Source organism: Armigeres subalbatus, chromosome 2 (assembly GCF_024139115.2).
Source record: "Armigeres subalbatus isolate Guangzhou_Male chromosome 2, GZ_Asu_2, whole genome shotgun sequence".
NCBI classification, from domain to species: Eukaryota; Metazoa; Arthropoda; class Insecta; order Diptera; family Culicidae; genus Armigeres; species Armigeres subalbatus.
In genome coordinates this window covers 448,650,244-448,666,735 of record NC_085140.1, presented here as the reverse complement: position 1 = coordinate 448,666,735, position 16,492 = coordinate 448,650,244, and the positions used below count along the sequence as shown (strand labels likewise).

At 41.0% G+C, this 16,492-nt stretch overlaps 1 protein-coding gene across 1 annotated transcript in view; it reads right to left on the bottom strand.

Moving 5' to 3' along the window:
- Nucleotides 1–5,334: 5,334 nt before the first annotated feature.
- The window catches only part of LOC134210433 (uncharacterized), a 121,989-nt gene continuing 110,831 nt past the window's right edge, over nucleotides 5,335–16,492 (bottom strand). The window contains exon 4 of the mRNA XM_062686478.1: nucleotides 5,335–5,475. Within this exon, the coding sequence (XP_062542462.1) occupies nucleotides 5,335–5,475 (141 nt within the window). The remainder of the gene's footprint in view (nucleotides 5,476–16,492) is intronic.

Below are 16,492 nucleotides of genomic sequence, written 5' to 3'. Positions count from 1 at the left end.
GGTTTTGGGCTATTGCCATGTTTGAAAAAAAAGCAAGAGATATAAACGCCGAAAATCATCGCAACAACCTCTAAACTGAGGTTGTTTCTTCTAAAAGCAGTTGTTCTATAAAATTCCTAATTTGTTTACATATCATCAATCATTATTTATATTATTATCCAACTTTTTTCCTGGACATTTTTGTAATATAGTTGCTAATGTGCGATTTACCATTTAATTCTAAAAAATCAGGAGCTGAAAATTTGTCAAAAATTTACACGTTAGGATTTCTAAAAACAAATTAATCGAACAAAGTAGCTTTGGTTTTCGATGATATTTGATATTTACAGTGTATTTACGATTGTATCGTAGAAATATATCGAATCAAAGGTTCTTTGTTCGATCATTTTGTCTCAACTTATGATTTATTAGAATTAAAGTAAATTGCACATTAGTAATGTTAATGTTAGTACTAAATGTCCAGAAAAGAAAGAAAAATAATAATATAATAAAACAGCTATGGTTTGTAATAAATTTAAGAATTTTGTAGGACAAAGACAGAGAAACAGCATTTTTAAATTGAAAATCACTTAAACATGGTCAAAACCTAAACAAAACCAATTGCAATGTTTACAAGACATGTACAGCACACCAAATTCTTTCGTTTAGAGATTGTTACGATGACTTCCGGCGTTTTTATCTCTTTTTTAATTTTCCAATTTAAAAATAGCCCGAAAATACTAAATCGATTTGAGTCATGACCAACTGCAACAATATTGACGTGTCTCATACGAAATCTACGGAGAGCACCACTATGGGAACAAACATCAATTTTACTACAACTAAAGGAACAGTGTACCCGTCACTGGTGCAAACAATTTTTAATAGATGGTGATGTTAACTAACCTAAATCCCATTTTAGTTGGCAAATTTATTAATTTATTAGATAGTCTATTTTGCTCATGATTTCATAGTTCACGTATCACCATTGCACTTTCCGATGTAATAGGGATGATTTACGGACAAACATTTCTCGCTTAACTTTTCAAAAGGACCTAAGTAACATTTTTTCATGAATTAATTTGAATAGCGCAATCAACAGAATAACATGAAAGCTTTTGATTGCAGCACTCAAATTAATTCATGAAAAAATGTTACTTAGGTCCTTTGAAAAGTTAAGCGAGATTTCAAACTTTTTTCAAACAAATTTCAACTCGTAAACGCTTAAATAAGATTTGAATCATGCAACGTAGCGATGTTACAGCGGTTGAATTACGCTAGCAAACGCGTAGTAAGTCAAAATCTTTGAATTTTGAATGGTTGATACGTCAACTATGAAATCATGGGCAGTATTGGCAAAGATATTAAAGCTGTAAATTTTGCAAAATTATCGAGTCTTTAAAAATATTTTCCTCTGTGGATCTACTTATATCTCCACTATCAATATCTGCGAACACATCCAGTTTTTATGCCTGGGGAATTATCCACAGATTTCTACTGTTTTTTTTTTTACAGCAAAGAATTCCACCAGTTTGTAAATTATTTTTCACTTTATCGATATTGTTTTGGAATTGTAAAGTTCTTATGATAATTTTATTTCAAACTCCAAGAGCTTCCGCTAGATTTTCTCCAAAAACATGCCTCAAAAATTATTAATTAGCACTAGCTTTCTGATAAACTCTTTCTGTTAATTGTATGTGTCTTCTCATAAGTTTCCAGAAATTTCGATTCGATGTATCACAGTTTTTTCTAGACCTTTAGATTGAAAAATTAATTTAACACAATTTTTGAAACTCTCATAGTGACTTTTATTAATCAGATTCGCCAACAATACTTCGAGGTGGTGGCTTAAGAATTCTACAAGACAGCTCCTCCAAAAATGTTTGTTTCAGAAGCTCCAAGAATTTCATCGAGAATCTCTCAACAGTTTTCCAATAATTAACTAAATGTTCTCCGTGGCTGGCGCTGTACAGCCATGGATCGTGCTGAATGGGGGCGACTATTATGTACTGCAAAGGCTAATCCGGCGTTAGGCTGAATAAATAATAAAAAAATACCAAAAGTTTAAAGTTCAATGTTGTCTTACTTAGCAAAATTGTTATTCATGCACTTTCCCCAAGTTTGTCGTTACGATCTAATAAACTAGGTCCAACAAAAAAAGTCTAAAATCAACTCTCTTCTGTTTTATTAGATTGCCTTGAAAAGAACCGATTTACACTTCTTGATGCGCTTCTACAACCACTCATATCCACAAAATGATTGTCCGAATCCTTCGAGAATCTTAAGCCGTTACATGGCTACAGATGCTATTGTAGTGGTGAACCTTTCTGCACCAACCACTAGCAACAATAGTCTCGCTCTATCTTTTTCTAATGTAAAATTTGTGGCCCTGATAAGGACCAATTTGCTTTCAATAATGCCGCCAATAACTTAACAGCAGTCCGAAACACACGAGAAAAGTTCGCTTGAGATGCTGGCCGACCACTTGGTGATTAATAGCAAAACTGCAGCAGATGCCATCGTTGAGGTGAAATTTTGTGTACAGTTGACCAGAACTCGCTCCGCTAATTGAGACCCGGAATGTCCTTGCCAACAGGTAATTGTTGATAATTTTCACCAGGTAGTTGGGAAGATTCTAGCGTTGTAGTTTGTACACCAGGCCATCATGCCATACATTGTCAAATGCCTTCTCGACATCGAGTAAGGCCATGGCGGATGATTTTGAGACTTGTTCCGTCTGAGGACGTTGGTAACTCGAGTCAGTTGGTGTACAGTTGATCGACCGCGTCGGAAACCAAACTGTTCCTCGAGCAAGGTGTTGAGATTTTCGGCAGACTCAAGTAACCGGTGATGAACAGCTTTTTCGAATAACTTGGATAATCCTGAGAGAAGGTTGATGGGACGATAATTTTTGGGGGAGGAAGGATCCTTCCCAGGCTTCCGGATGGGGATGACTTTCGCTGACTTCCAGGACGATGGGAGAGACTAAGCTGGAGACACTGGTTTAAGATCAGCGAGAGGTGCTCAAAGAACGGAGCACTCATGTGTTTGAGCTCGAGTTTCAGGACGCTGTCGAAGCCTGGGGCCTTCATGTTCTTCGATGATTTGATATAGGCCGTCAATTCGCCAGCTGAGATCCTCCGAGAAGTCGTTGGGAATCAAATGAATGTTGTTAGCATGCTCGTTGACGGCTGCTTCGTGTGGACTGACGATGTTCTGCCCAAGATTGTGTGAGCTGATTAAGTTCTATTTCAGTTCTATTTCAGCGACCTTCTCTGCAGGAGTAATCAAGCGATCCTTAGAGCCATTATTGTCTAGTGGTAACAAAGGTAGAATGGGCCGAGGCTTGGATTTTAGTATTTCGGTCATTTTCCAGAACGGCTTTTCATAATCTGGGAGAGTGCGGATCTTATTCGAGAAATCGTTATTTTTGAGGTCCACCATTCTGGCCTGGATAATTTTTGTGATTCGATCGCAGCGTGCCTTAAGCTCAGACAGTTCAGTGCGCTGGATCGATTGCTTCAGGCGTTACCGGCTGCGCCTCGTAGGCGACGTTGTTGTTCACGCACCTTTGGAACCGGCCCCAGTCGACTCGATGATAGTTTCGCCGGGTTAGTTCGTGCCGATTCACTGAAGTTCCAACTTCCGCCACCACCGGATAGTGGTGAGCTGAGCTCCTGAAAGACTGACGTCTTTCGACGACGTCTTCAGAAGAGTTGAAGGATATTTCTTGGGCTTTCGTTTGATAAGATCGACAAATGACAGCCATTTGTCTTAAATGTGGGTGTTTCGTCTTGATGGAGATTATTATTATGCGAAAAAAAAACAATCATGTTACCCACTTTCTAATTGTTTACGTAACAATTGTAATGAAAAACGTACATTGAGCACTATTTTAAATTGATTCAAACCAATAGTGGAACACGGCGGAACAAAATACAACATTGTGCATTCGATAGCTTAAAACCGAATCTTTCAGATGGTTGCAGTTTGGCTTGCCGTCTCTTGCCGCTTTTGATGGTATGTCGATGTGAAAATTGACTATTTTTTCGAAAGATTCCTCAATAACTTTTAAAGGTTTCAAGATAGATCAAAGTAGTCTTTAGACTAATATGTTTTTTGTCATTATGCACAACTTTCTAGAACAAACCATACTGCTAAAATTATTTTCAAAAAAGTTATGCTCAAAATATGATTTTTGGGGGTCATTCATACAAAACGTGCTCTAACTCGTTACAAAACCGTTGTTCCAATATTGTGTCTTCAGAAAAGATGTTCCAATTCACATTCTTTAAAACATTGCAAAGGACAACCACTGGTTTTGTACATCTGCGTATTTTTTTTTATTTCATACCGCCCTTTAAGGTGGTTAGATCATTGATGCTTTCTTATCAAACGAAAGCCCAAGAAATATCCTTCAACTCTTCTGACTCTAAAATGTAGTTTTCAGGTCTAAAACTGAAAAACGCACGTTTTGAGGAATTTTGAACCAGTGTGCGGCTGGGAGACGTGATCGTGCGTGTTCGTTATGAAAATGTCGAGCGTTGCATGGGCCCCGGACCGTGTCAACCGGGTAGGGTTGTCAGGGCTCAGGATGGTGTAGTGGCCCTCTAGTTCGTCGTTGGACCACACGAATCCGTTTCGGTTAGAGACGGTGTTTCCCCACGATTGGTGTTTTGCGTTCAGGTCTTCGGCGATGATGAACTGCCCCTGCCCCTGCCGCCGAGTGAGCTTGACTATATCCCTTCGTAGCTCGGCCGACGTGCCATCGTCGACTTTGGCTTGTGTGGGACAGTAAGCCACGATGAAAGTGACGACTCCGACGGAGGTGGTGGTCGTGGAAGCGGGATTTTCGGGAAGCTTCGTTCGTCGAGCAATGGGGGCGAACTTCGGGCTGGACACTGACGTCCACTCGACGACAGTGCTGTTAGTGGCCTTAATTTGCTTGAGGTCCTTCATCGTGGTAGTACCGTGCTCCAGGTGCACAAGGTAGAGCTGATCACGGTAGGCCCGGGAAGAGTCATGAAGGCGGATTTTGTAAATGTTGGTCGGCTTCAGACCACTTTCCTCCAGAGCTTCCTTCAGCTCCAGCGTCCACTTCGTCGAGGCCACGCAGCACGACTTTGATGGTTTTGCTGCCGGGAACGTCGTGGGTGTAAAACTGGAACCGTATCGCATTCAGGTACTCCAGCTCCTTGTCGAAGTGAGACCTTCCCTGGGTCATTAACTTCACACCTTCGACGCAGAGTCGAAAGGTACACTTCAGGCCCCGGCGATCAGTTTCCGGAGGTCGGGGCGAAGGTCCGACAGGTCCCCTTTCACGAAAATCGGCGGGCACTTCTCCTTCCGCTCTGATTATTTATCGTGGAACAGAGGCAGTTGCTTCTTACGTTTTTTCGTGGTACCCAGCAGATTTCCAGCATCACCATCCTTGAGCGAGGAGTACTTCTTGCTATAGAGAAGCTTTTTACTTCCCTCGTCGGGAGCAACCTCCTTCTATTAACGCTTTCGCGTTTTATTCGTGACCGAATTGGCCGCGGTATCTCCCATGACGGGTCCGGGAGAAAATAACGCCAACACGACGAAGCGAAAACGTAAACACAGCGAACGAGCGAGAAAAAACACTTGGAAAAAATGCGCGAGCAAAAAGCACGTTCGTACGCGCTGCTGTCACAAGCTGCTTCTAGATGAAAAATAAAAAAATTGCGGCAACAACACCGCACCGTATCTAATAAAGTAAGCTCATTAGCTCCGCCCCTTTGTTGATTGTTATGGCCGCTTATAATATGCCCCCATAGCGGCTAATGAAGAGGCGAGGCCAATGGGATCACTTTATTGGATACATAAAAGCTGCTTTCCCGCGTGTTCGAGCCATTTTTCTCGAAATTCCGCAGAGAGCGGTCGCGGTATCGGCGTCGGTGGAGGTCGTCGACGTGGTTACTGCTAGAAAGATGGCTATGATGGCGTCAGTAGCGGTGGTAGTTGCTGCAGAAAATGTGTTTACCGCGCGCAGTTTCTAAATCCTATCAGCGATAGAAAGTTAAGTTTTCTCGCAATATTTTGACCTTTTTTTGTTGCTATTATTTATTGGAAATGTGCAGTTTTTGTTGTTTTTAGGATCCAGATTTCATACAAGATAAACCTGATCTCGTATCGATTGATCTCGATTTTCAATGTACAAAAAATAATTGTTTGGCTACGGCGGAGAGTTGTCGTCGATAGAGGAATCGCAAGCGCACGTCGGAGGGAGAGGTGGCATTTAATTTATTTGCATATTGACTGACGAAAATTCTACGGCGTCAGTATCGGTCCAAGCGGCAGCCGTCGACAGGTGGAAATTTATTCAGCAATTTGACGGTAAATCGATCCAGAACTTACCCTATGTCGTCAAACACTTTTATCATCGCAGTTTTAATACTTTGTCATTTGGGATATCCTGATTGGTAATGTGTCGAAAGATGAATTTCAGAAAGATTATTTGAAATTTGAATTTTTAACAACTGCTCAAAAACTTTAGATATTGCACTTAAAATGCTTATTGGTCTCAGATTCTCTAAAGAAATGCTATTGGATTTTTTCCTAATTGGTGTTATTTTCGAGCCTTTTCATGCTATAAAATATATACCACTTCTAATTATACTGTTAAGAGATGCTTCAACAGCTTTAGTATCAGTGGAATATTCATTTTTATATTTTTTTATGGGTATACAATCAATGGCATTCGATTTAACGATAATAATCTTCCTACCCCTAGCAGCACACATGCTTCACATAGGTTGCAGCAACTTATATGTAACCATATTTAGACACAATCAAGTTGCTGCAATCATTTTTGTCTGACTTGTGCTGCTCGGGACATGTACTATCATCGTAAAAAGCGTTAGTATACGAGTTTAACCATAAACACATTGAAAGTGAATATTGCTTTCATCTGGATTCGTACTTGTAAAAAAGGTGTCTTTTGTTTTGGTAATATTTATTTAATTAATTTAAGTCTTTCCAAATATCTATGACAAATGAAGACTGAGATAGTTTCAGTAGTGTTTCTTTGCACCTTAAATCGATATTTCGCAGTATTTCATATGCTGCACGATCATTAGAATTTTTAGATAATTTCCACTTTTGAAAGGCTAATGAACTAATGAACTAATAAATCTGGATGGTTGGTTCGATAATTATCTTCCCGCTTACATAAATGAACCGTTTGTTTAAGAAACTGCGTATGTAACATTTTTGGCCAAAATGAGATTTTTATATACACCCAGATTTTTTTTACACGGTTGGAATTCATTAATTTCTCGGGTAACCTGAATTTTCACAGCTTTTCAAATACACTCTGAATTTTCTTTGATTTTTTGTGAATTTTTTCGTGGGGTTAACTCATTGTTTCATTGATGCTGAAGGTCTTAAACGACTAAAACCAAACCGTGTAAAAAAAAAAACCTGGGTGTATTCTGAATCCTTGTCCAAAAACACGTATTCTGGCAAAAAATACGAACATTTTTTTTGTTCAGGTATGTATGAATTTTTTTTTCGTTTTTTTTGAGAAACTACATATCTCCAGGCACTTTGACAAGCAATTATCGTTTTTGTACTGCAAGTACCCCAGGGTGTTCAGTTTTGCCAAAAACTATTGATCTGTATCGAAGAAATCGAAAGATTCGGTGCCAATTTGTTCAAAAACGGTTTTTTGTTGTTTCCTCGAAATTGTGTAAAATGGATATATGCAGTTTCTCAAACAAATGATTCAAATGTAAAAATAGCCAGTATGACCACCTGAAGTTTGTATGGCGAAAGACATCTAACGCAGATTTTCTCAACAGCAGGAATTTTTCACGAAAATCTATTTGGTACCAGTTATGGAGTTCAGTGCGGGATCTCTTGTTTCGGACAGCAGAACGATCGCGCGGTCGGCCGAATTATTGTGATCTGCATTGCGCGGCCGGTAATAAAATTAATCAGTTCAGTGCGTGATCTCTCTTGTTTCGAAGCGGGCTTGGTAGTCATATGGCTACTGCTTCTGCCTCATACGCAGGAGGTCGTGGGTTCAATCCCAGGTCCCTTCCATTCTCCTACTTTGTATCTTTCTCTTTATTTCTCATGTTCTAGCAATCGCAAGAACTGGAAATGGACTTCCATACTGTTTCCATTACTATTCCTATACCTTCAACTTGAGTATTCTAACAGTAATCTGCTAGAATTGGAAATGAACTATAGAGCTCGTTTCCTACATCCAATTAGAAATTCCATCAGTTACCTTCTCCTATCTATCACATTGGCAGCTCGTTAACCAAGACGGACCTCTGCCTCTCCAACCTAACCCAGAAATTCCAACAAATTCCGCATGAACTCGTGGCAAGTGCAGAGGTATATTCGGCTTGCAGTGGGCGAGTGATTGCATCATCATTTCCTCCCCCTTCCCTACATTGACTTGCATTCTGACGTGGCAGGCGCCATTATGACCTAACAAATGAGATCACCAGTACTTGTACATTGAAGGATGTGTGCTAGTCCCAAGCAAAACATCTGTTGATTCCCTGTGCAAGAACAGCTGATCTGGTCATAATGGAGTAGCAACTACGAGCAGTCAATCAAGCTCAAGCTCAAAATCTATTTGATACCAGTTATGTAGGAAGGTGCCCGCTACTACGCCTACCGAATTTTTTTTTTCGATTAAGTTGCTTATTTTCGATATATTAGACCTTAGATGCTTTTCGCCATACTGATTTCCGAAAGTTAACTGCTAGTGTGCCGCTGTAAGCACGCTCAAAGCAGGGAATTCATTGATTAGATTGAAAAAAAAAATAACTGCTAAGTCAGGATCAAAACTTCTAAAGCTAGCTTGCTGTACAGATTGAACAATATCTACATCCAATGAGGTAAATCGTGATTGGACATGAAGGAAGCATCGATCTGGCTGAAAAGTAAAACAGAAATTTTATAAATTAACATTAGGTCTATATGTGTTGCACCTGCTCGGTGGCAACGGCTTAGTGAGATAAAAATAATTTTTTTTTTATCAACTAAATTTCCTTGTTCTCAGAGGTGAACCAGCCAAGAGCTGAAAGCCTCTTTAATACAGAAGAAAAAAAATTCCTCGTTTTTAACTCAAAGAGCTCAAGAATGAGTATTAAAATCGTTACAATTTGACCACATTTTACCCATCAGTCGAATGTTGTCAAATTCTAACTCAAAGCCAGAGCATTTTCCGCGAGTAGTTGTGACTCATACTCCGGTTGCTTATAAAAACAGCACAGTATTATTTTTTGAGTTCGTTTCAGTTTTGAGTTCATGAAACACAAATAAAAAAAAACTTGCCTAATGAAAAAAAAACAACAACATTTCTGTTCAAATTTCTAAGGATTTTAGCCTAAAATATTTAAACCAAATGGCGTTATGTATCCTTTCATTCATTGTATGTCGATTTATATAGGGGAATGAAATAATATATAATATAAATATTATTCATACAATGATTTAGGTATGCTGCATTGCAGAAATATCAATTTATAAAATAGCTCTTTGACTGCCAAATTCGGAAATTTGGACTTTTGCGAGTTCTTTAGACATTTAAAATTACAAAATAATACAAAAATGAGGCTCATTTTCTTTTAGAGCGATTGTTAAATAACATGAGACAAATTTAAGAGTGTACCTAACATCCCATAAAATGCATCTTCCATCAAAATAAAAGTTAATTATTTACTCAACAAACCTCAAAATCCTGCCATTAAAGTTCATCCGTTCGTAATTGGATATCCCCATAAACGCAAGGTGCCATCCGACACCCATCCAAGTTCAAAGCAGCATCATCCGAATGAACCTGTTCTTTGCCGGCGGGAGCTAAATGGCATGGGCTGAAAGTAGTGCACCACACCTTACCCCTGACCGTCCGTCGTCGCATCCGTCTTGTCGTCACCATTCCACTGTGGGAAACGTCAACAAGAGCGCAAAAAATGCACGTCCGACTGATGCGACGAGTGCCGGCCGGGCGGGCTGAAATTCGAACCCAATGCTCGATCGTATGTCACAACACCGGCTCAGTTAACGTCGTCATTTGGCATTGGCACATTGCGCTGGCCAAAGAATCATCAAGAGCAGTTCAGCCCAGGTAGGCATCCGTAAGTCACAGCAGGCGCAAAGCCACTGAAACCCAGAAGAACGAAAACCGATTCCACGGCGGTGGTCTCTGCATGGCATCCGGTCCGGATCGGTCGTTGCGATGTGATCAACGTGACTCGCGGTTTCAGCCCCGACCCCGTTTTTCTTGTCAATCATCGCGCGGAATACCCATCATAGCCCACTGACTGGCTGGACGCCTCTTTTCCGAGGATTATCGGATGGCTTGGTTTGGGAAACAAAAGCTCAAAAGTCAATCGAATCGACACTGCTGGGTGGTCGGATGGAGGCATCGAAGAAAATCTCTGCTGGTTCGAAAATACACGACACACGATGTTATCCGAAAAGATGCCAGATGATGCCACTTTTGTGGTCCGGTCGTGTTCCAGTTTCGAGTGACCAGAAGCGCGCGTGCTGCTGCGAGAAGGGATCGGATGAGGTAAACACTTTTACGTAACATGTTTTGAAATGGGAAGTAAGGTACACGAAAACCAGAAGCAGGAATAAGTTCGGTGCATTTCGGTTAGGTAACTGGACTAGAACGAATCGTGTTTCATGCCAGATTGCTACTACTGCCATTTGGCCGGTCGCTGCATTGGGGCGATGCATTCTTCTCCGAGTGCATGGTTTATGGTTATTGAAGTTTGCTCTCTGCATCGGACCAGGTCAAGTGATCTGATGCACGTGCATCTGCTTGCAAGGTGCTGGATATGTGCACGCTTCCGAAGGAAAAATGTTGATTATAATAGCACCATAAAGCCGGGCATCTCTGGGTAAGGAAACTTTAATTTGGTTGTCGAATAGTTGCTGAGGAATTCTTTGTTCATTACACAAGAAACGTTTTAATACGAGTTCTGCAATTTTCTCGAAACTATAAAAATACTGCCGTTTAATGAACTTTGCGCAAGTCGCATTAATAAATCGACAAACAAATTCGTTTATTGCTCTCTAAATCTGTCTGGAATCCCGAAATAAAGCACTGCCACCGGTTTTTGTTTTTTCTCCGCTCCCGCCGCCCTATACTTTATTGCATTCGCTTTTGGACCACAGTGTGCCATAATTCTTACGGCAAATTCGAAATATATGTCCAATGCCGCTACCGGGGCACCGCCGCAATCGACAGACGCCCGATGATGGCGTGGCTGAGGCGGGTCAGCCATAAATATTGGCCCCAAAGCCCCGTTGCAAATTTCCGAATGGCGTGACGAAAATCGTTAACCCAACAACAAACGCGGCTCTGCCTCATAGACTGCTTTTTGAGTTCCTGGAGCGGTCATTCAGCCAAGTTTGCGCGACTATTAAACGGCGCGCGAATGAGGTTTGCTTTGCTGTCAACCGTCAATCTTGTGCTTGACTAGAAAACATCCATTGCCAAACAGCCATAAATTATATTAATTTTAGCTCGTCCTCAAATATTTGTGGAGCCATACGTCAACATACTTCCCCGAGCCAATGAATCCACACACTCGGCCAGCGCCACTTGATCTGCGGCACTTTCTTTGCCATCGACGTTCTTTCCTGCCATGCCATGTGTTCTCCAATGGCCATCCGTCCATCCACCCAGCCAGAAGCACGTATGTCGTGGAGAATCACGGCGAAAACTCATTTCCGATTCTTTTCAAGCAACTCAGTCAGTAGAACAAACTCACCGCATACGGTCCCAGGCAGCCATGAATGGGTCGAATGAATCGAAAGGCGAAACGAAGTAGGCCCGAGCCGGTACGTCAATGTTCTTCCCAATGGCCTACTGGGACCGGTTGTGACCCAGTTTCTTTGCCGAGTCGGTGTGCCATCATGGATCGGTATGATTTAATAAGTGCAACGTAAATAAAGGCCAAGTTGGCGAATTTGAAGACGAACTGGGAACGTACTCAGTGTTGGGTGAATCGAATGAAGTGGACGGCTCGCTCTTTCCCGCCGAAGTAGGTAAATTGGTTTTTCTGCTGACGACAAACTTCCTGCGTTGATGACCGATGCCAGCTCGAAGGGAAAGGTTTGTGTGCGCATAAGGGAGAAGAAATTTGGCGTTGCTAATGGGAAGATATCGAGTTTCGGTGCGGCTGTTTATGAACGGTGCGGAAATGTGTGGGAGAATAATTTTCTGGAAATGGGTTCTTGAAATGCGTGTACGGTGTAAAAAACAGATGTTGTAAGTTAGCTAAATAACTCTTCATATAAAATGAGAAACATCTATAGGAGAATCAAAAATTTCCTGCAAAGCGAATAGAGTGAGAAATTAAATTTCCTGGAACAAAAAACATAGTATACGTAAGAGTATATAGTAGACACTAGAGGACGTAAGAGTATATAGTAGACAATTTTAATAAACAAACATTTCTATACAGAACAAATAAATTTAAAAAAAAAAAATGAATAAAATCGATAAAAATAATAGGCGTTATTAAGTGAACTAATCTGTAAGAAATATTCCACAGTTCTATTGGCATTTTTATTTTTCACATGGTGTAGTATTTTTGTACTGTTTTGACGTAGGACTTACGTCTCTCTTTACTATACCGGGTGTCATTTCAAAATATTCAAATCGACCGCGTTACGCTGTGTTGAAAGATTTCAAACGTTAATAGCGTTCGTCTCAGTGGACGAATTTCTGCGGTAAGTCCCTCAATCGACAGATTTCAAGTATGCCTTCCATGTCCATGCTTGGTAAGTCCCGAAAAACTTGTTTCAATAGGCATGAAACTGTTTTCAATGAAAAACATTGAGATCAAGGGAACCTTTAAATATGGGTACCGCATAATGCTTGCATCATTCCATTACCACGTTCTGATTGGTGCAGACACCAGCGAATGAGCAGCCGCTGGGTCTGCCGAGAAGCCATAAAATAGCGCAACGCGATTTTTTCCTTTCATTCTGACCGGGACAAGCGAAGCAACCACATCATCGATTGAACAGCACTCACACCAGGGAATGAAGTCTGCACCGACCGCTTTCTCGGCTGGACACCATCGAAGCCACCATCATCAGCCGAAACCTAGCCAGTACAGCAGCAGTCCACCCTACAGACCCGACAAAGCAGCAATGCTGAGCAGATACCGGCAGCAGCAGCAGAGTCGAGCCGAGACCGGCCGGCATCGGTGATGAGTCGAGACAGGCTGAAGAAAAACCACATGATGCAGCATGTATGTCCAAAAAACAAACGGTTCTTCAGAGAACCAATAATAGAGATCAATATCAAAGCTTTCAATATCCTTCGGGATAGAAATTGTACTCCAATATTCTAGTGATAAAATTTTATGCGCGATTTTCATAAATAGCGACTTCGCTTGACCATGCCTAAAAAAAACATAAGAAGATGTCCAAATCTCTCACATAATATTTGGATATTTGGATTAAAAAAAACAGCTCAAACATTAATAAACTATCAATCGATTTTTCATCAAATGTTGCAGCGAGCAACAAGCGTAAAAAAGAAGAAGCCCTTCTCGAACGCGTTGATGATGATGACGCTTTGGCTGACAAAGAAGCGGGATACAAGACACTGGCTGATTGGCCCACCAATTGGGAAGCAGAGAAGATTCAAAATAAGGTATAAAAGAAAAGTGCATTCGCTCGCAGAGCATTCAGTCTTTTTTATACCACCACTAGAAATTCGCGGTTATTTGAAAAGATCGTTTTCTTACTTTTTGGACTTAGCTGAAGCAAACAGCATTTTTCAAGGCTCTAAGAGTTAAAAATAATGTTCTCCTTCAGTCGCTATCGCACGGATTAGGAGGCCCTACATCCCCTGCTGGGCCAAGTTGTGGCTTATTTCAGGCTGTCCTTCAGTGGGAAGGTTGCCACTGTCAAGGGTAATATTCCGTGACCGGACAGATACTTCCTGAATTGTTTTTGATTATTCTTGTTCGAGGTAGATTTGATTTCTGTGTCGGTTTGATGAGAAGATTTTGCCAAGGAATGGTTTGCAACGCCGATTATTTATCCAAAATAGTTGATGTGAGAAATTTGGACATATTATGTATCTTGAAGGCATGGTCAAGTCAAGTCCTACGTCCACTTAGCGGTTATGTCACAGACATTACCCACTGTTCGTTTTTTAAAGTCACTTTTAAAAATTCACAGAAATTTCAGTGGAATATCAGAACCTTTTTTTTCACAAAACCCATTTAAGCTCGGGAAAAAGGAAAATCAGGGGAATTTCTCGTCAAAACTCAGCAGAGAATTCAAATTATGTGAAAATTTCATTGGAAGTTCAGGAGAAATTTCTGTACAAATGAATTAAAAAAATTTGTGAAAATTATTAAAAACTGCCAATGGGGAATTTTTCTTCGTATTCGTGGAATGACAATTTTCCAAATAAAATCAGGAAAATTTCTCGAGGTAATTTAGGCGATGGAATAAAAATAACCCAGAGTTAACACGACCAGATCGTTTGGGTCCGTAGAGATCGGCGTAAGTGAGGCAAGGCGGAATGAATTTGAAGCGATCTTCGTCGTTGGCCCGTTGCTTCAAACGGCATTTTGAAGTTGTAGGGCCTCGAGAAGTTCTTCTGAAGTTTCGAGCATTGTCGCAGTGGACACCTTCAGCTTACCTCTGCGACAGAATAATCGACATAATGACGCGAGAAAAACGACCGTTGTTGCGAGGTCATAAACCAATTCAACGTGGATAGCCTTGGTGATAGACAACACAGATGAAGATGGCGACATAACACGTAGAAGATGCTGCTTTGTGATTTTTTGAATAATAGAGTCATAGAATGGTCCACATGGAACAATTTGGGAGCGTTATCCTTTCCGGAGGCAAGTCTCCCATGCGCTGCTCCAGAACACAATGCATACTGCGAAAACAATTAAAGCATGAATGAGCCACGCGGAACGACTAGGGTGGTAGAAGACAAAATGTTGGATAAGAGCAATTAGCCCTAGTAATATTTTATGCTGGTTTTATAGCAATCTTGAAGAGTAAACTATGGTCTTCAAGGGCGTTATAAAACTGAAAATGTTACTTAGGAGGCTAACTTGTGATGCAAATGACGAATGCAGTTGGTTCGGTTCCTGGATGCGATTCGGTAACGATGTGGTTTGTTCTTCTAACGTTCAGCTGGTAGCTCATGAAATTGCGCTCGTAAGAGTGAAAGCCAGAAGCGTGATGACTGCCTCAACAATTGTGGTTCTGTCCACCAAACAGTGGACTCCTTCAGCTGATAAGGTTACATTTCATGCATGATAATGTCTGAAGGGTTGTCTTGTCCATGCACGATACATGTGTCCATACTCTATCCGCTAGGCGGTGTTGGATTTCTAAGCGCCGATTTGTCACAAAAATTTGCTACCTGGGTGGAACCGCGTTTTTCTTTAATTTTCTCAGAGACTTTCAGCCCACGGCCATACGAATTGAATTGAGCCAGTTAAGCGTTATCGTTGAGTCCGATCAGAAGAAGCAGACCCATGCTGGAGTTGACCTTGTGGTATATGTGATTCAATATGTGGCTCTAGCTCTTCTGCTGATAGCTCCAGCCAGGGTAGACTGGCTCTTGTCCACCGTTTAAAACCTCCAAGTCGGCCCACTCTGGATTTGGTAGTCCGAAGACGCATAAAGATGCTATCGCCATTGGAGACCGTTCGAATATACAGGCATGCACCGGATCGACGAATTACAGAACCCGTGCATTTTCACATTTGCTGAAGCGTTTGCAATGTCTGTACAACGTGGGACGAAAATTGATGATACATCATCTGGACTGCTATGGAATACAAACAAGTATACTGTTGGTTGTCATCGAGAGGATCATCCAGGGTTGGCCAGCATTACCACCGGACCCTAGAGGATCATATAGTTTTGTTGGGTCCGATAATACTCTTTTTCGGGTTATACAGTTCGTGTGTGACCATTTGGAAACGTGTAATGAACAAATCTGTTATCGGTATAGCAACACTAGAGATCTTGTGGTAGCATCGAGTTATCGGCACTAAATTCGGATATTGTCTAGTTAGAAGCCTGCTTACGGTGAAGGAATGTTAGACCGAAAATCATTCGAACGAAAGCCATTTGGCCGAGGGCCACTAGGGTGAAAGTTGTTTGGCCCTTACTGTTCGTCCGAAAATCTCATTGAGCCGAACAGGTCATACGGACAAAAATGTCGTTGGTCCGAACAAATCATTAGGTGTTGAAGCGTTGAGTTATTAACTGATAAGGAAGTGAGCTATGTGAAAATAAAAGTGAGGTATGGGAAGCGACAAAATAAGAAGTCCTGGCATCACTCCTGGCTGTAGTTGTGTTCTACCTCGATTGCAGTTTTTATTTATATTTTTTGTTGTGCTCAATTTGCTTTCAAATCGTCATTTTTGTATTTGTGCGTTTTTCATGTATAATTGTTCAAGTAAGAAGTGCTATATTGCTTATCCGCCGCAGTTCATGTGTGTTTGTGCCCAAT